Raw genomic sequence first — 21,203 nt, 5'->3', positions numbered from 1 at the left:
GATCAACCTTCGAAATCGATCGTTTCGATGATACCCATTACACGTTCTCGATTCACGTGCAACATTTCTCGAAAAATTGAATGAAATTACTCGGCGTACATAATAACCAATTTATATACTTTTCCGTAATTCCTCGACAATATTTAATTTTCCACGTTTACAAATACGCGAGGTTAAAATTCAATTATACTCAAAATTTTCATCCGTGCGAATACTTGGTCCCCTCGCGAATCGTACGTACGTCTTTTTTTTCGATCGTGCGTTTAACCTCGAATCAATCGTATTAGAGGTTATTCGTTATCATTATTTCATTCGAATCAAATTCTGCCTTCATTTCCATCGTACGCAGAACGATTTTACCTCTTCTCAGAGTTCCGTCGATTGTAGAAATTCGCGAGCCCTTTGCGAAAAGAAAATTTGTTACGAGCGAACGTAACTCTCGCACTCATGGTCACCGTCCATTATTACCTACCCGTCTACGCATACCACAACACGAAAGGTGGGTCTTCTCGCTTCGAATTTCTCACACTGGCGCCCCCTGTCCCCCGTTGGCAGTTCTGTCTCGTGTACGTTATAACGCGAGAAGGTGTCAGCCCTGACGACGAAGTCGCATTAATAAAATGCCACTAGTCGTCGCTGCCGGATAGACGGCCTTAATCGGACACCACGGATTTATTGCGACTGTTTCGTTTGCGGAATCCTGACAACGACGATACATCGTGGACGTACACGACCCGATTAATCTTCGATTACGATCGGAGATTAAATCGAAGATCAAATCGAAGATTAAACCGAAAATCGCCTCGAAACGACTAATAAACTACAACGCAACCGTCGGTAAGTCTCCACGCGCCATGCGATATTCATGATCGAGCGTCGTGTGTTTGTTTTTTTTTTCTTCTGGACACCCAATGCGATATCGTGTATTTACATCACGTTTCGTGTACGGTCCGAGAATGGGATCATCGGGGATCGAGTATCGATCGACTGTCTCCCGGTACTTTGGATCGTACGCTTCTTTTTAGTTGAACTTTTTCCGTTATTTTAGAGACGCAACGGAAATTTGAAATTTTTACCAAGTTATCCGGTAGCAGTGGTGCTCAACCTCTTCCGCGAATAGGTCGAGCGAGGATGCATAGATGTCGTACGAATCTCGAAATCTTCAGCTAACTTGTTGCAATGTTCGAATTGGTGTCTTTGCTCGTACGATGATAACAACAGCGATGCATGTACGCATAAACATGCGAACGATGAATAAGGAAAAAGGGTAAGAACGTTATCGAAACGAGAGAACGTTTACAATGTTGTAACCTTTTCGAAACAAACTAGAAGACCGACACTCGTTTTTTGGCCAGAATTTCAACGGAATTCGGCGTATATCCTTGTAACTCGCCGCGAGGGGCCCGTTTCTATATTTAATTTTTACTATTTTCAGAGTTGAAAACAACGATTTAAACAGGCAGTGGAGAAGAATGCCTTCGCGCGTGTTGTAACACCAAACAGGATTGAATATTTATTGTTACAGAGAAGAGGCCAAATGTTTACCGAAATTAAAGATCCTCCAATATCTCTCGACGTTAAAGGTCACTCTTAAGAGATATCGGCACCTTCTTCAATTTGTTGCTCGACGAATCCATTATTTTCGATATCAGAGTTCGAGAAAGAAGAGAAAATGAATAAGTTGGACTCGATTTTTCTACCGGTCGGTTTATTCGTCGCGTGATTAAAACCACGTCGGGAATTTTTTAAGATACTCGTTAATTATTGATATTAGAAGTTTATCGATAGGTATTGGATTATCTGTGTAACGGATAAGCAACGATAGCGCTCGAAGATCCTAATAATATAAATTGCGATCGGGCTTTGGATTTCAACGTAGCGCATCGATGCATCGTTCCGGTTTCATTGGATCGTATTGATAGTCAATTGAGGATTATTGTTCGATGACTGGTACAGCCATCGAGGAGAGGATAGAGGAAACATCTGCGCGTTCGCATTTTTTCCATTCTGCAACGATGGTTTTTCTTTCTGTACACGGGAACCCACGTATACACGGTCCCCGTGCGGAAATGTTATTAACGATTATCGATAAGCTACCAATAATGCGAATAAGAAGAACAAGTGACGCGAAATAGAATACATAATAACCTCTTAACGTCAATCTATTTATTCCGAATCGATAGCCTCCAATTGTCGTTCTACGATGCACCGAGTATATTAATATATTCACTTTGCAATCTTGTTTTTCGGTCGATGTTCGTTACGTAAAGCCCGGCAAGTTGTAGTAACCAACGGTGAATTTTCATTTATATTTAATCGTCCAATCGGATTAAATTTCACGTCAATTGTTCTTGCTACGAGGTGATCGAAATTAACGAAGATTCGCAACATCGTTTGCATTCTCCCGTGTGCTTCGAGCTGATTTCGTATCCTTTGTATCGGTGCTTCCGGTAAAATTCAATAAGTATCGATAACATACATTACCGATATGTATTGATAACGTTATCGTTAATAGCATTTCCATACTCGCGTTCCATTTCTTAACTTTAGAAATTTCTGTATTGTAATTGTTTTCACGTGCGTCTCGCACCGTGCACGATCGATTCGCGCGATCGAAATCGGTGAGGTTCATTGAAAACTTTAATTTCAATGGAAACTCGTCGAGAATTTTGATTCTTCGAACAGTCGTCCCGACTTTGAAAATTTCCCCGACACTCGTTTACCAACGTCGAAAAGCAGAAATTTTCCTCGAGTTTATTTTTAACGATGGAAAATCGAATTGTTCGTGTACGTCCAGTCAGAATTCATATTATTAAATAGAGAAATGCCAATGAAATGATCGAATAGATCGAAATAGACGGTTAGTGCAAACCAAGGTTTGTATTGCACACAGTGTGTTACGCGTTATATATATATTCTATACCGATATAAGACACTAGTAACATTCGATTGTTCGGAAAGTCGTTTCGTTTCTTTTCGATAAGAATGAAACGATTTTTTCAGAATGTATAAACATTTTATTAAATTATACATTCTCCATTTTGGTAAACGAAATAACTTTCCGAACAACCCGATAGATACCCGAGATCCCTGCGTATTGTAATAAACCAAGTATATTGTAATCGGAACTTTTACAACAATTGGAATTCCACGAGCCAACCATCCATATATATAAACTACGTATAGTTATTTCGATGGAAGACAGTCACATTTTACCCTACTCCGCGCAACAGAACTAAATATCTCTCCCGAACGCGTGGAATGCATTTTCAAAGATAATCTAAATTATAAATACCGTGCTCGTTAGCGACTTCAAAGCGGAAATATGGAGCCTGGAGGTGCTCGTATCCAGGCCGACTCGGTCCAACATTCAAATACAAACGTAGAAACAAAACTCATTACACTACTCGGTGGAGGAGTTCAGCCACGGATGCGGTTTTTGGTACCGAAATAACGAATGTAACCACCTTACAACGTTACACGGAGACATCGTTAGCCTTTTTTTTTTTTGTTTTTGTCGTCGCTCTTGAAATTCAACCGGGCACGATCCACGTTTCAACTTCACCGAACGCGAGAAATCGAAGAAATTAAAAGAAACGAGTACGAGCACCGATTTCCGTTAGCAATTAACTTCTTCGGAAACTTTATTGGAAGTTGGCCGCGAAACTTTGATTCGTGTCCGACCTCAGCCTCCTTCGAAACGCCCTTAAGGGTGTAATTGGGTGCTTCGAGCCGAAAATTGAGGGGTTCGTTATTATTTCCTTGTTTCGTGACGGAATAATTGGAACGGAATTAAAATTAGTAAAATTATACCTCGACTAATGTTCTTTAACGAGATACTTGTTACTTTTCAGAAACAAGCTTTTCTTCTCTTCTGTATCGATTCAAAATATACGAGCAACAATTTCGCCTCGATGGATCGAAAAAAAGAAAGAAAGATAATTCTAATCTAGAACAGTCCATCCATCGATAAACCTCCATAGAAAGAAATTAAAAAAAAGTAAATTACACACTACTCGGAAATATTCCAAAATCGGATAAGTGTTTCAATTCGGAAAAAATTCCTGTATATTGGCAAGAAATGAAGAAGCACACGTGCAAAGTTTTAAATCGTTATCGCGTCCGTACCAACGTTGTTTCAAATCGGGAAAAATTCCTGTATATTGGCAAGGGATGAAGAAGCACACGTGCAAAATTTCGAATCGTTACGTTCGATAGGTATTGCGTGAAAAAATATTTCGTGGGTGAATTTTTCGGGGCTTCGAAGTAGACGGAGAATATACGCGAAACGTGAACACGTTGAAATGTCGGTTTGATTTGGTAACGGAAGAAGAGCTTCTTCTCGAGCGGCACGCGCTTTAATCTAACGGTTGCACAATGCTAAAAGGCTATTTTGTTTCACACCGCGGCCGGTGTAACTTTCATAAATTGCGAGATCGCGGCTCGTACGAGCGGTCGGGTTTTATGCTCGGCGACGACGTATAGTGTTACCAGCCTCCTCCTCCCTCCTCGTAGTTCGGTTTTTCCAAGGTTTTCCACCGACGACACGCGTTTGTTTTTTCGCTGGTCGCGCACCGTGGCGATTCGCACGCGAGCGATTCGACGCGACACCGATGCGCCTCGATATAAATATTTACAAACGCGTAATCCCACGATGCACGCGCGTCTATCTATGCGCACTGGAAGTACAGGCCGGTTCATTTTCGGGAGGATTTTTCTCGCGGTGAAATATAGGGAAAAGCGTCGAGGACATTCGAAGGTCGATTCTTCTCAACCCTTAACTCTTTGCACTCGAAGTTTTTCCCATACCAGGAACTAGCACTTCGATGAAATTATTCAAATCAGTTGCATGTGTAATTAATTTAAAACGAAACATTTTTATTTCAACATTTCGTATGTGTATGTTATATTTTGTATACATATACATTTTATATAGATCTTACAAGGAAGGAGTGATTGAATTTTAATTTCAATTTCAAAACACGATGGTTTTTCGAATTGGGGAAAGTATACCGGATTAAGGTGTAATGTTCGATACACTCGAGTGGAAAGGGTTAATAATTTTATTTTTGGTTCTATTTGTAGTAACGATAAACGAAACACCCTGTATACGAACTTCTTTACCGAATCGAATGAAACGTAGACAAATGTGTCGAAGATATTTAAAGGTCAGTTTTTCCTAACTCTCTGAATATTTGTATATTTGGTTTTATTTGTAGTGTCGGTAACGATAAACGAAACACCCTATGAATTTCTTCACCGAACCGAATGAAACGTAGGCAAATGTGTCGAAGACGTTTGAAGGTCAGTTTTTCTTAACTCTCTGAATATTTGTATATTTGGTTTTATTTGTAGTGTCGGTAACGATAAACGAAACACCCTGTATGCGAAGCTGTTTACCAAACCGAATGAAACATAGGTAAAAGTGTCGAGGACATTTGACGGTCAATCTTTCTTAACCCTCTGAATATTTTTATACACGTTTAGATTTGTGAAGACAGTAACGATAAACGAAACAAGCTATATGCACGAGTCCGTTTACCGAACCAAATTTATTGTCATTTATGAATAATCGTTTCTCGCGAAAAATGCAACTGTTTGTACGGAAGGAACAAATGGTTCGAAAAAGACTCGAGAACGTTAACCTTCTGTTGCGTTTATGACCTTGAATGACCTTGTGTGATAAATCATAGAGCTTATCTCGAAACTCTCACCGTAGGTATAGAGCATCAAATATTACCGTTCCATTCGAGGAAACAAAATTAACCTTGAAACGTACTTCGCGTCGTTATCCATCAATGTTTTTACTCGCGTCTCTCTCTCTCTTTTTTTTTTTAAATTTTATATATTCTATGTAAAAAAATTTCAATTAAATTCCCTCGATACGCCGTAATTTACGAGATCGTTGGATTAGAATGCGATACCTTGTGTACGCAATCACGGTGGCCGTGTACGATACTTCTATAAACAATAAGCATCATTATTATTTTGATCGGTAATCGATTCGCGTTTAATATTACGAAATGCTAATTATAGACACGAGACATTGACCAAACATTTCAATTACCGTGCAATAATTTCATAATTGTTTTCCACTTTACGTTGTTTCGAATAATGTTAATTGTATTCTTACTTTGAGTACAAAAATTCTGTTCCAGTTTTCTTATTATTGAACAACCCTGTACGTTCGTACACGTGAAGCAAAATTACGGTCAGAGTGTCTAACGTTTGCCAAACAAACGAGAAAAATTACATTCGTCTTTAAAATTTACAAAAAAGGAAAATAAAATAATTTTTTTTTCATATCGAAAACCAGAGGACGAATCACCTCGCGAACTAACGCGAACGAACGGAAGTTCCATTTTGTTTGATGAAAAATTCAGGCACGAATGGGTGCGTATCAAACACACACACACACACACATACACATACACACACCGCCTACTCTTTTTCGTCGGGTGGATCGAAAGTAGATCGAAATGGCGGTTTACCCCTGTTGTATATTTACACGAAACCGCGTTCATACCAACATTAGCTATGGCATCAAACACAACGCAACCGGTATTAACCTTTGAGCACGTACGGAGAATCGACAAGCTCCCAATTTGTTATTTTTTAAATAACGGATAAACAAATACTCTTCGATACAAAATAACGTTATACCTTCGCCGTGTAAGTAACGTATTTAATTTTATTCAGGCAGCATAATTTACCCTAATGGGTTGTTAGAGTGCATTGGAAATATATATACATCGGTAAGTATATATATCTATACAGTGGAATCTTGATTATACGAATGGCATTTAACCAAACGCTCCTAACGTTTAATTATTGAAATTCGATTAACCGAGCGTTCGGTTACTGGAACACCGCGTGTCCTGATTAGTCTAGATAATCGAGGTTCTGCCGTACTTACGCGTAGAATCCCAACGGAATATCTTCAAGGCTTATACGATTACCTTGAACGCTAATAACAATACTTAAAAGTGTAATCGGGACTCGAGCAAACATATCCAAACTCCGTACACAATGCGCGCATTTTATTATACTTTATCTCTTATTCTTTTATCGTAGCTTGAAACACTTATACGGCTGATGGTCTATCGACTGGTATTGTACAACGGACAGATTAATGTGTCTTTTCTGACTCAGTGTGTTTCTAAATATAGGAAAAGTGTAGTAATTACCGTACACGTTCGATGCTAAATTTGAAGTACTCGCGGATCCCGTGCTTCCGAACCGAGCGCGTGCACGTACGCTCGTTCCGATACCGGTTCAACGGTGTCGAGTACTTCGTGGAAGTACGTTAATCGGGATATTTAATTCGACAATTAACGCTCGACGTTCACGCGAAACCGTACTCGGATACCGAGTCGATTCGCGAGAGTTACCCACTGGTGTACTCGACCCGGCCGTTATTCGATATCAATACGGGTCATTCGAATCGAACTTGACGAAAAGGCGGAAGCGATTCACCGAGCGCGCGGTATGTGTCGTTAACCCTTGCCCTCGGTGCACGACTCGCGTCGCACGGATCTATATAATGTGTTGCAATTTGCAACGAAATAAAACCGTCTATGTACGCTCGAAACGACGGCGTAACGGTGCACTCGCGTGCACGCGCTCGATCCGCTTCCGGTTGAACGACTCATTGAAAAAGTTTCACGGAAAACAGATACACGAATCGGATGTAAGCTCATTGGCCCGACGAGCCGAGTTGCGTGAACGTGTTCCGTGGTATAATCGTAATGCAAATACCGAACACGTAAACTGTTATCGTCGGTAGTGTCAACCGAGTAAGAACGATCCGGTAATTACAACAGTTATTGTCACTTCAAAACATCGTGTTTCCGCATTTGTCATTTTCTCCGAAGTTTCAATTCTACAATATACGTGATAACGAACGAGACACGACAATTAATTGTTGGTATACACGTTTGCGAAAAGATAATGGGATCAGTGTAGAAAAATTAAATCGCATAACCCTTGAATCGAGTAATTTTCGTTGAGTATTCGGATACAGCTTCTTTTATGTTATACGTGTTTCATTGTATTTTAACGAAATCAAATTGTATCCTCGTGGTAACGACAATAAGCAAAGTTTGTTCGTTAGAGTCTTTCAGAACCCGAAAAAAGAAATGCAGTAAAAATATAAAAACGAATTGAAAAAATACATTAAAAATTAACAGAAGATCAACCTACATTAGCGAATAGGCAGTAAGTAGTGTTGCATGACAACGCAAGGCTTCGATGCGTCAAGGATGACGACAGAAAAAATTAACGAATAAGAATAAGAAACTCTCCACATCCTGCACGTTCCCCCGTGATCGTTCGTCAACCGACTTCTTTTTTTTCCTTAAGAATTTTAATCGTTTCCCGAGAATATAATTTGTCCCTAAAAAGAAGAATGTACCGAAATAACGATGCCGTGGGCTTGTCGACAAAAGTGTAAAAAAACCGCGTGCAAACTGTTTCGATTAAATATATGAAGCCTGAAAAAAAGTTACATAGCTTTAAAGTTTATTTGAGGTAAAAAAAAAAACGATATTTCACGTGCACCAGCGTGATATTTATTTTACGCGCTCTATTTCCATCGTTTTCCCGTTTGCGTGTAGCCGCTCGTATAGTACTCGCGACGAAGAACGCTGGAAGGAGGATAAATAAAAAAAAAAATACGTCGATTGGAATCGGGATAGAAGGAAATTCCTTCGCGCGATCTCGTCGTACAAGTCTGAACAATTTTATTAATCGAACCGTTCGCACGGAATAATAACGCGTCACTCTGTCGGCGAACGAGCGATTCGAACGTGAAGAAAATTAACTTCACAGCGGCCAACGTCAGGCGGATCCGCTTGAAAAAGCCTGTCAGCTGATGCCTAATAAAAGTATGGTGAACTTATTAGGTACGATCGAAACGTGGATTTCCTTCGACGGCGGGCACGCGTACCTCGAGCGTAAAATAAAAACACACGTTCTCGCGCTAATTAACAAATCTAATAAGCCTGCCGATACGTTTCTCTCGCAAAGGAATAATCGGTAACCGCGCTTTTCCATAATGTAACGCGCTACACCGAAAACTAACCTATCGAGGTGCCAGAAAACGACCGCGACCACGTTACGAGAAGTGAATGACCGAAAAAAAGAGGGAAACCGCGTAAAAAAAAAAATAGAACTAAACACTCGAGACGGAGATGGAAACGATCGAGGGGAAAAAGCAAGAAGAAACTTGAACTTTGCACTATCAGCGTTCGTTGAGAAAAAAGAAAAAACGTGTTTACTCACTTCCTCGTCGTCCGTGCCGTTACAACACTTTCGGTGCACTTCACGTCGCCGATCGTGAAATCGTTTCCGAGGCGGTATCGTACTGGTTCAAGAACGCCGGAACTCTTCCACGAACGGGAAGAAAACGTTACTTCGATACGTAGACGATGTTTGTCCGTTGATATACGTTACGAGAAACGGCAAAAACGTTCGCGAATCGCCTCGTTTTAGCTATTCGCGTGAATACGTCGGTCACGGATCCGGCGGTTCTTCTTACGCACTGAATTCGTGAATGTCTTTCACGTTCGATTCGCGTGAACGGATCGGCTAAAAATGCACTGAACGTTGGAATTTTGGTGGCAACGAGCGAGTTCGCACGACCGCTATGTATCACCCGATATACACGATACGTATACACGACAGCGAGAGAGCAACGAACAAGGAAGAACGTTCGCACCGGTCGGTGGTTCTAGCACGACTGGAACACTGGACACGGCACCGAATCCGGTCGACCTTACATATGGCTGTGCATCATCGAGTAATCAATCGAGTCGCATTTTTTTGTACCTGCTATCGAATTCACACTTTCGCTCTCGTAATAACATCGCGATCTGTAATTTGCTCGATTATTACGACATACGAAAACAGTAATTGTTCTTTTTACAACAATAACGCGAAAAATAATTCGAACCTTCGTTAATAAGCTGAACGATCGGAAGGATAATTTCGAACGAAACTACATTATCGTGCGCGAAATTATCCACGATAAACCAATTATTTACGGATGGAAATATTAAAATTGATTTTAAATATTTTACTCGTGATGCAATATACCGAGAATGAAAAATAGTAGATTCGTCGGTAGTGTAGAAATCCACGGGTAAGCGAGAGGCGCCCTCGCACGGTACAACAGAACGAACGCTTTTGGCGGTAAATTCAAATACGCGTAATGCTTTTGCAACGAAGAAAATGTACGGAGAATGTACAACCGATACGGAGGAGGACAAATCGAAAACGTGAGGACGCAAATTTCGAGGTGAAATAATCCAAACGACATTGATCTTTTCGTTTTATTGTACCAAAAAATTTCATCTCGTTCAATCATTATTAATTCAATATAATATATTTATCCTTTATATTTGTTATATCTTATTTATAATAAATATTTGTTATAGTGTAGTGTTCATTGTTATTCTTTATTGTGTCGCCATGAGCCATGAGAACATAGAATCAGCGAGTTCTTAATTACCGTTACTATACTAGCTAGAAAGACATTTTGTGATTCATAACAAATCCATGAAACATATTCAACAGAAGCACGCCGTGTCGTCGCTTCTGCGCGTACCTATTTCACTTGTTTCTCTTTTTCTCGAAAAAATTGAAATGCGGAGACACTTGTTTTTTGTTTATCTTTTCTTTTTTTTCTCTCGTTACCTTTCCCTCTATTCTCCTGTCCCAGATTTTCCAGAAAATTAATTCTTTACGTTTTCCCTGTTTTGTTTAACAACGCGAGCACTCAGACAATATAGACAATCCATACGTTAAAAACAATAGGTACCTAAGGAAATTGTACAACTAGGTTAAGGCTCTAGTTCCCTTAAATCAGTTCGTATTAGAATTTCAACGAGGAACGTTTCTCAATGTTCGGTTGGATCGTTAAAGTTCGAGTAATTCGCACCGGATCTACGTACAATACATTTTTCCACGATTCAATTGTCCCGCGATCGGGCAAACGAAACCGATGCGTCCTTTTTCGTTTTATCTCTTTCTTTCTTTTTTTTTCTTTTTAGTTTTCCTCCTTGTTTCTCGGTGCTGCGATTCAGCGTAACTGATTTCAATGTACTAAGGCCTTAACGTGTCAAAGCAGCGCAGCTAATTTACCGTTACACAGTAAGAAAATATATATACCTCTACGGACACCAATAATTCGATCTCGCGATCGTGCGTGGAACGTAGACACAGTTCCCAAAAACATCGTTTAACTACTAATCGCCTCGTCTCCGTCGCTTGAAATTCTGAACAAGTGCTCCAAGATGCCTTCGCTACGTTCCTCCGTTCTGTTCTCCCTACTCGATTTTTATTTCGTCGCGTAAAGCTTAACTTTGACTTGTTAACGAGAGCATCTCGATTCCCCGTAAACCCTGCAATACTCGTGCGATTCTTTCATCGATTTTTAAGAAGAAAAAAACAACCAACAGGCTCGCGCGTCGGTATCGGTCGTCGTTCTCGATGTTCCGTGAAAAACTGAACCGAACACACACACATTTGCGCTTTGGGGGAGGGGAGGAGGGGGCAAAAACCACGGAATGTTTCGCCCAGCGTCGCGTATTCTTCGTCATATTTCGTCCCTTCGTCTCGTCGCGTCGCGTTCTCGAAGTTATCGTGAAAATGATCGTTAAATTATAGACCGACACTTGTTGCGGAGTTAATGACAATCCCGTTTCGTATGTTTCAACGTCTTAACCCTCCGAGCGTTGAATATTTCTTTGCCAGCGTGAATTTTGACCACTGAACGCACAATTCAGTTACAATTGTAATCATTTTAGTCTACGTTTAACAATACGAGAAATTTATTTTCGAACACGTCTGAACGCGTCCACACTCCGCATGGATAGCTTCCGTGGACGCATATATGCGTTTACAGCACTCAAAGAGTTCCTCTGACCGCGTATATGCGTCTATAGCGCTCAAAAGCTTTCTTTAAACGCATATATGCGTTTAGAGCACTCAAAGGGTTTCTCTAAACGCATACATGCGTTCGTACTCCGCGCTGGTTGCTTCTTACGAACGCATATATGCGTTTAGAGCACTCAACGGCTTTCCCTAAACGCATATATGCGTTTAGAGCACTCAAAGGCTTTCTCTAGACGCATACATGCGTTCGTACTCCGCACCAATGGCTCTTTCTGAACGCGTAAATGCGTTTAGAGCACTCAAAGGCTTTCTTTGAACGCATATATGCGTCCATAGCGCTCAAAGGGTTAAGATTAAGTCCAACGGTTACCCGCGTCGAGAATACATCTCCGCCGGAGCGTACGTAACGTTTTAAGCCCCGCGGCTCGATGCTCGCTCACGCTCGATCGAACCGGTGATCAAATTTTGACGAGGACCGTGAAAAGTCAGTGAAGCGTCTCCCTCCTCCGTGCAAGTAGACCCGTACACGCGGAGATTCATCGGTGGATTATCCCCATGGGTTCGGTCGATCGTCTTCCTCGCCGGACTTGTGGTCGCGAGGAGGACGATCGAGCCTCGCCAGAGAGAGACGGTCGCAATTTTGATCCGAATATCGTGTTTTCGAGTAACGAATAAAAAAGGAAAAGAAAAATGAAAAACAAAAAAGAAAGAAACGACGAAGAACTCGTTTTATCCGTTACTCGCCGGACAGAAATTTGAAGAACTCGTAACAACGTGAACGAAATATTTCGCAATCGGCGTATAAAATTTCAACACGGATAACTCTCTACACGTTCGTTTTATTCAAATAAATGTTTCGTCGTTTCGTAAACGCCTAAAGGAAAATATCTCTCTTCTTCCAGGTTTTTTTTTTTTTTTTTTTTCGTTAATCTCTTATTGTGCATCTCCTGTCCCCTGATCGTTCATCACATATCTATATATTAACCCTTTCACTGCTGCACGGGTGCATGTACCGACAAGAGTCTGTGCGCATAACGATCCATCGAAGAAAACGCTAATCTGCTCGCAACGGATAATTAAGCGGTACAGCGAGTTTTACACGACACGAAGACAATATGCGTTACGCGCGGGAAAAGTATTTCGTGCACAGCGTTGAACGACTACTATACGGTTAAGTCTATAGTAGTGCTACCAGTGGTTGGAAGAGATACATCGAACGCTCGAACACCGGAGCGTATCGCGCGAAGCGACGCTACGCTCTTGTTGATTCAAATTACCGTTCATTACCGAACGCCTGGCACGATTAGGCAGCCAATGTGCCACAATCGGTGTAAAATGAATCGATTCAAGGCCACTTTCCCCACCGCGAATCGCGTTAGATTCCAATCTTGGCGCCACGCTGGTCTCGCTGTTCGAAATCCATCGAGCGCGTGTTTCGGGGGCAACGGTGGGGGTTGCCAGACGGAATGGTGGGGGAACGGTCCTCGGTGGCCTTGAACGGTCAATTCATTCCGTTCGCGTACACAAAGTACACCGATTGCGCCCAAAAACCTGTCTCCGTTCTCTTCCCGGTAACGTTGCATCGACAATTTCGTCGCATCTCTCCCAACTGTTACCGTTCCTATTGTAAATAAGTACTTGCGTCCAAGTTCTCCGCAGTGAAAGGGTTAGCCGTGTCTATGTATTACTATTTACGATCGGCTCGCAAACAATTGGGTAGGATGTTTGATCATCGACTTCCACTATCGCGCATCCCCTCCACCACGGGGTATACGTACGTTATCTACTACCGCTTACAAATCTCAAAATATTACAGTGTATTTCAATATTTCAGGCGCACACTGGAGAATATATTTTACGATTCTTGGCTCGTTTCTACGATTCGAATTAATCGTGACACAATTGCGAACGGATCACTTTCGGTAACGAGCTCGACCGATACACCATGCGGTTCTCGTGGCGCGGTTTTTCGTTTGAATTGCAACGATTCTCGAACGTTTTCTTTTTTTTTTTTGTTTTTTTTTCGTCGATGGAAAATTACGAACAATACGGTTAATTTAACGCGGAAGTTTTCGTCGAACGAGCGCACAGAAATTCGCAAAACGTTCGACACGACCGTGAGGTTCACGGTACGCTTATCGATTTACAAATGGAAAATGTGGTAAACTGGATTGCAAACGTGAATAAAATCTTTCGCGCACGATGGGAATCGAATGAAATATATTCTCCGTTCACGTAACAGCATCGTTGTTGGATATTTTGTTTAAAACTAGCTTCGATCGTTTCGATCGGACAATAACGATAAGATCTGTATAGCTTTAATCAACCATTATTGCGAATGCGTACGTTGGCATCGTCATTAACACATTAAATAACATCGATGATATAGTATTATGAACGAGTAGCAAAAATATTGCCATTTCCTTGTCTCGATGAAAGTTATCTGAAGATGGGTAATTATCGCTCGAAAGTTATTTCCATGCGCAGACCAGCGTCCCAAACGCGTTGTTGCCGGAGAAGTAATTTGTTTCTTTTTTTTTTCAAGCAAAGTGACGCGTTCGTCGATGACGGAGCAGGGGATAATCGTGTCGATTGGGCCGGGTACAATATCGAATTAGCGGGAAATCACCGAAACGTTCGCGTGAACGTTTCTCGTTGATTACGTTGATTCGGGTTGTCTTTTCGAGCGTTCCGGGCGCGTTACAATACTAAATACAAACTATACTCGTTTACCGACGAAAGATCGGGCTGGTTATGCAGGCTACAACGAACAGACGGGGTAAACGCAACCGCTCGATGGAAAATTCGTAAACACTGTGAAACTTAATCGAGAACTTGTACAGGGAAACGTGTAACGAGCCGAGTCGTTGACTCGTCGCGTCAACAAGAGCGTTCCCCGTTTCCCCTACTGATCGTAAAATTAACAAAACAACACTCACTTTGGCAACGAATGGCATATAGCTCGTCACTGCTAAGCTTTTGGAGTTGTCCCACGATCGTATACTTACGTGTCTCGTGTTCTATTTTTCGTTTTCTTTCGTTTTTTTTTCATTTTTAGATTCTTTTTTCTTTCGTTTCTTTGCACACGAGTTACACCGACGAGACGACTTTTCGAATTCGAGGACAACCGATTCGATCGCACAGGTTATTTCGAAAATACAGTAACCGTTCCGAAAACACCTCGTGTATCGTTATTAATCGCTGCGCGCTACGATCTGATAATGGATAACGACTCCTTTGCATTATTTAGGTATGTGATTTCTTTGTGTACGTATCCACGAGATGCCATATCACGGTGAAAGGCGGAAAATTGAATACACACGGGCCTCTTCCTGAAACTTTGTCGGATGAAGAATAAACGGGGGGGGAGAAGAAAAAAAAAAAACAAAAGATACAGTCTCTATTAGTACACAAGTGGAAGCACGTACGGTGTACGACGCATTTCTTGAAAATGTTCTTCGACAGTCCAAAATTCTGTGCAAAAATCGAACGAATTAGTGAACAGAACGAAACGATACACACCATGATCGAATTGGACTCTCTGATCGATACTTATACTTCGTTTGTTCTTACGGGAGGGGGGGACGCCACGATTAGCAGGGTGGACGCACGATGTATAGTAACAACGAAAAATGGATCGTCCTAAGATAACTGAAAAAATAAATGTGTAATACGATATAAGTAATAAACATAAGGTGAGACAAACAACATTTGCAAAAAAATAAAAAATGATTATTAAAACTATCCTTTCAATTGGTTAAACAATCGGTTAGTAAAACCATATACATAATAGAGTTGTGCGAATACGACCAATAATAACATATATAATTAATCGATAATCCTATGTTACATGTATAAAAGTAAATAATGTGAGATCTGTGAATACGACTTTTACCTCAATTACTGTAATCTACGAAGAGACGCATGTTTCGATTATTCTTTCTCTTCTTCGTTGCCTTTCTTTTGGTTCTCACTCGACTACGTCTAAAAGAATATGCCTGGAGACGCGCTAAGAATGCTAATGAAACGTATTAAAGCTACTACACCAACTTACTTCGAAGTAAAGAGAATGTTTCACGGAGAGATACGGAGCACAGATAATAAACTGAGAGAAACTGCTACGAATTATTGCTAAGAATTACAAACAGGCTTTCTAAACGAATCGCTCTTCTCGTCTCTCTTGCGCATCGAATTCGACAAACGAACGTGAAAACGCGACCGATCGTTCTTTTAGTATTTTTCTCTGTGCTTGTCTGTGCATGAAACCTCGAAAGATGCTCGAGTATCGCAACGACGGGACGATACAACAAGAAGAAGTAGAAGTAGAAGAAGAAAAAAAAAAGAGAGAGTGAGAGAGAGTGACAAAATGATACGGAAACAAATTTACATACTTGTTACAGTGCCTGAGAATGACGTCGTGAGGCATTCAGAATGCCCAATAAGCCATACAAACGCCGTATTGGTTTCACTCCATTTTAATAACCATTTCTCTAATTAGTAAATACATATTGCTATACACTTCACCGGCGGATAGAGCCGCCGCGAATCATACCAAAAATCCATGAAAGTACGTCTTAAATAATCGTAAATAATGTAAATTCTGAATGACATCTACACCTTTGCGTAAATGTCGGCTTTCCTTGGGTAAAAGGAAGAAAAAAAAGAAAAAAAAAAAAAAAAAAAATACGTAACGATTAAAATTCAGGGGCGCGGCTATCGTAATGACGAGTTCAAGACCATCGTTCGTCCCCTGATCAGGGTAAAAAAAAAAAAAAAAAGAAGAAAAAAAAAACACACACACATTCAATAAATAAAAGAAAATCTTAAGACGGTGTTCTCGACGCGATACACGATTCATCGGAAATACGAGATCCATGGGTTTCTCTCGGCAATGAGCGGTTCAATTTTCATCAAAGTGTACGAAAACAAGGCGTAGAAAAAAAAAAAAAAAAAAGAAACGTGTTTGCAAGAGCGGTACGATAGACGCGCCCATATATGAATAATAATAGAACGATAATATTAAATTCATTCGTTAAAAACTAAGGAGTGAACCTACTGCGAAATACGGACGAGAAATTTTTCTTACAAACTCTTTTGCTGGAAGTATCTTTCGTTCTTTTATCCTCGTTTTTTTTTTCCTTTCTTTTTTTCGAACGTGCTCCGAAAAAAAAATACACGAACGATCATCGTTTCGATAACTCGTCGATGCTTATCACCGTTTGCTTTCTTTCCTTTGTGTCTTTTCTTCGTGTTTTCCTTTCTTTCTTTCTTTCTTTCTTTCGTTCGTTCGTTAAACTTTATACGCCTACATTCGAAAATAAAAAGCACACGTTTACGCTTGTTTCGTAATCTTCGAAACCGGTTGATTTGACTCGATGCGTTCGTTAATAATGCTCGTCGTTTTTTCACCGATGTTTACCAATAAAAATTTCTTTCATTTTTCTTTAAGGAGACCCATATAATAAGGCACAATTTCCTGCCTGAGAAGGCACTAAAAACGTCATATATATGGCTATACTAGCGCGTATAGTCGATCGTATTGCATACACGTAAACCGCGCAAAGGAGAGAGATCAATTTCAAGCGAGAGTTACAACTAAACAAAGAGATTATTGTGCACCAAGATTTGTACAAATTCGTTATTCGTTTCTTTCAAATTTTCGTTTCACCCCCACCCCTTCTCGATTCTTTCCTCAATCGTTTTTCGTTCACGCGAACTTTCATATACATCATCGATGCATCGTTATATATACTTTCTATTATTATTCTTTCGCACGAGTCGTCGCAATCGCAACCTTCTTTAAACATTTACCGTTTCGACACTCTTTCTTTGCGTTCGTCGTCCCGATTCCGTCCCCGCACTGTTCTTCCTTCCCTCGAAAAGAAAAGAAAAGAAAAAAAAAAAATACCCTCGAATCGTAGAGCGTCGGTTTGGAAACGTTCTTCGATTTTACAAAAATTCAACGAAACCGTCGGGTGGAATAATACACGAATGGTACGTACGGTGTTCTATTGCACGAACGCGTGTGAAAGCTGCCTCTAAAAAATATCGATCGTATCAAAATTGCTAACGAGAATAAAACCCGCGCGCCGCAAATAGCGCCCGAAAAATTAAAAGCGTCGTGTTTATTTTACGTTCCGTTTTTTTCTTCTTCTTTTTTATCTCTACGGTTACCCTCGTTTCCGACTCGAAAATTTCTAAGACGATTTCGCGCGTTGATTTCTCCACCGTCGCTATTTGTTTGTGTCTTTTTTCTTTCCAATCGAGCACACCCGTCCGTGTAACGCGACACGGCGCCGAAAACGATTTCTATCGTCTCGCGTGTGAAACAAGCGGGAAATTTCTCTCGCGATTAAAGAACGTCGCCGGTGTCCGGATCGCTTCTACCTGCTCCCGTGTTATTCGAATCTACGTCCATTTCCGTATACTGGGTCAATTCCGTGGAGAATTCCGCGGCGGTGTCTTCGCGCGCGCGCGGGCTGCCCGCGAGCGTCTCGAGACAGGGTGCCGGGAACGTTTGAAATCGACTCGTGTCCTCGATCGTTTTTCTTCTGTCGAACATTGCCGAACGGGCGGACTTCAACTGCGGTTGGGACGTCCCGACATTTAGATCGCAACTTAAACGCCGTTTATACCGTAGGTTCGTCAGTGTCTTCAACACTGTCGTAGAAGCCAATTCTCGTTGCTGCACCCTACGAGGGAAACGTTCAAGGGATGGTGATGACAGAACAAAGGAGGACGGACCTAGTACCGATTTTTCCACATTTCTTTCTCGTAATTCTTTTTTTTTTTACGCGCGTGTGTGTTTGTGTATGTGTGTGTGTGCGGGGAGAGGGAGAAGGAATCCTACGTTTCACGCGTGTGTGTGTATATATAAACGAGGATGTATCTTGAAGAGAGAAAAAAATGAAAATTGTCTCGGATGAATCGAAATGAACGTTGCTAACGACACGGATCGTTCTCGGCTCGTAACTACATCATCGCATCGTCGCCATTTTTGCGTGTTAATCGGCACTCGGATACATCACCAGATTCACGAGGCACGAACGAACGAACGCTTCCTCCTCCTCCTGCTCGCTTACGTGAGCGCACCCGTACGTTACAAAAGAGTCGTTAACTCCGTTTTGGAATTTTTTTCGAGAGAGAGAGAGAGAGAGAGAGAGAGAGAGAGAGAGAGAGAGAGAGAGAGAGAGAGAGAGAGAGAGAGAGAGAGAGAGAGAGAGAGAGAGAGAGAGAGAGAGAGAGAGAGAGAGAGAGAGAGAGAGAGAGAGAGAGAGAGAGAGAGAGAGAGAGAGAGAGAGAGAGAGAGACCGACCCACGAATCGTAACCGTTGATCGGAACGATCCCGAAACCGAGCGATGATCAACGTGCGCGCGACACGTGCAGGCAACCGAACCCGGTACCAGGCGGAACGCATGAAAGCGTAAGCTCGGATACGGGTTATTGCGACACCCGTAAGAAATACAAATTGTCGGTAAACGAAATCGACTCTCGTGTTCGTGCACCGTGTTAACGCCCGTGCACACGGCTTCTGGTATCGGGCACGACGATCGGGACGGAGGACAAATAAAGAAAGAAAAAAAAGAAAAGTGAAGGAAAGAACGAGGGTGGGGAACGAGAGTCGAAGATAAAAGAAAAAAAGAAATTCAAAACCAGTAGGCGCGCATCCAACTAAAATTGTGAACGATCGAAATGTTGTGGAGGTTTTTTGGTGGGGGGCAGTGGGCGTGGATGCGAGGGGCAGTGGGGAAGAAAAAAAAACTTTTTCCACGGAGATTCGTCCACGTGTATCTCGTTTCGCGACAGGTGCGATCGGTTTCGCATCGATCGCGCGAACGTAACGTGGACGCATCGATTCCGCGATTGTTTCCGGCCGATCGATGCCAAAGTCAGAACACACGCTAGTAATTTGCCAGAAGGGGGAGCGTTGAAGAGAAGAAGAAGAGAAGAAAAATAGAGGATGGAAAAGAAACTAGAGAAGAAGAAGAAGAAGAGAAAAAAAAGAAAAAAGAAAGAAAAGAATCATCGACGCCCGAGTCGATCGACGGCGAACACCCCGTGAGAATTCTCCCTCGGCGAAAATGGTTTCCCTCTCGATCGACAAAAAGTGTGACGCGCGTTTCTCTCCTCGTCGACGTCTTTTCGATTCGACGACAACGACGATGACGACGAGCACGACGCCTCGCGTAAAGAGAACTCCAAAAGCGATTCTCTATTTCGTTCCGATAACATCGTGTTTCGCGTTCCTTTGTGTTTCCCCTTCTTTCCTTCTCGTTCTTTATTTCTTTTTTTTTTTTCTTTCTTTCTTTCTTTTCTTTTTTCGATCGTGTCTCTTCCCCCCCTGCCCCCATTTCTCAACTTTTTCGTTTCCCGCGATGCTCGATCATCGGTATTATCATTATTATCGTAATCGTTATATTTTTTTCCTTTCTCGCTTTCCTTTCCCTTTCCTTACTTCTTTCTTTGACTGTTTTCTTTCTTTCTTTCTTTTTTTCTTTTTTTTTGTTCTTTCTCGCCTCGCGATATATTTATAACAGCAACCTGGTCGCGGTTTTCTTTTTCGAATGTTTCTACGAAACAATTAGTGACGAGAGTTTGCCACGTGGCTAAACCGACAGTGAGGTCCGGAGGTTCGAATGTAAGCATCTATTTGGTAGGACGAGCGATCGGAGTTTACAGAGAATCGAGATTAAGGATATGGGTACGGATGGTAAAATATTTGGTTACAACTCCATGTCCTGTGCCTCGTCCTCGCTGAAGTCGCTCATCGAAGACTCGCTATCGGACGACATCCCGTTTCCGGTGCCGCCGTTCTCCTGGTCCCTTAGTGCTTCCTCCGTCGCGTATTTCCTCACGTAATCTGTCGGAGAAATCAAGAAGGAAATTGCATCCCTTGGCAATCGCGCACGAATATATTCTACACCCGGTGCACACACTCGCTCGCCGATCGCGCTTCGACCGATCATAATTTAAACCTCGTCGCGGGAATCATCAACCCGTTGCCTTGCGATTCTTTCAACGCGTCGAACACCACGGTGCTCACTGGTGATCAACGATGCTCTAGAGGGCTTACAAAATGGGAACTCTAATATTTGTGAACTTTCAGATAGCGTTAGTATCGTTAGTAATAGTATGAAACAAGTACATCGACAAATTGTGGAATACTTCTATTTTTTACTACGATTTGAACGAATATCGTGGACGTCCTTAAATATGGAAAGTTACAATGCTCTAGAGAGCTTACAAGATGGGAACTCTAATATTTGTGAACTTTCAGATAGCATTAGTATCGTTAGTAGTACTATGA

The 21,203-nt window shown here is 41.6% G+C and overlaps 2 protein-coding genes and 1 long non-coding RNA gene across 6 annotated transcripts in view; 1 reads left to right on the top strand and 2 right to left on the bottom strand.

Moving 5' to 3' along the window:
• Window positions 1–9,817, bottom strand: part of LOC143150862 (inositol 1,4,5-trisphosphate receptor-like) — a 59,959-nt gene extending 50,142 nt beyond the window's left edge. For 2 of the 4 annotated variants that reach the window (XM_076319397.1, XM_076319401.1), the window contains exon 1: window positions 9,283–9,817. The gene's annotated coding sequence lies outside the window, so the exon portion shown is untranslated. The remainder of the gene's footprint in view (window positions 1–9,282) is intronic. The other 2 variants (XM_076319398.1, XM_076319400.1) reach the window with 2 other exon arrangements.
• On the top strand, window positions 585–8,649 carry LOC143150866 (uncharacterized). The gene is made up of 3 exons (XR_012993196.1): window positions 585–837; window positions 1,049–1,267; window positions 1,436–8,649. It is a non-coding gene; the product is annotated as an uncharacterized LOC143150866 (long non-coding RNA).
• Window positions 9,818–20,246: 10,429 nt separating the features above from the next.
• The window catches only part of Ubce2h (ubiquitin conjugating enzyme E2H), a 63,699-nt gene continuing 62,742 nt past the window's right edge, over window positions 20,247–21,203 (bottom strand). Inside the window, exon 5 of the mRNA XM_076319402.1 lies at window positions 20,247–20,756. Coding sequence (XP_076175517.1) covers window positions 20,620–20,756 — 137 coding nt within the window. The 3' untranslated portion in view covers window positions 20,247–20,619. The remainder of the gene's footprint in view (window positions 20,757–21,203) is intronic.

This window comes from Ptiloglossa arizonensis, chromosome 9 (genome assembly GCF_051014685.1).
Source record: "Ptiloglossa arizonensis isolate GNS036 chromosome 9, iyPtiAriz1_principal, whole genome shotgun sequence".
Classification (NCBI taxonomy): domain Eukaryota; kingdom Metazoa; phylum Arthropoda; class Insecta; order Hymenoptera; family Colletidae; genus Ptiloglossa; species Ptiloglossa arizonensis.
The sequence above is the reverse complement of the archived record's forward strand: the minus strand, read 5'-3'. Positions and strand labels throughout refer to the sequence as shown.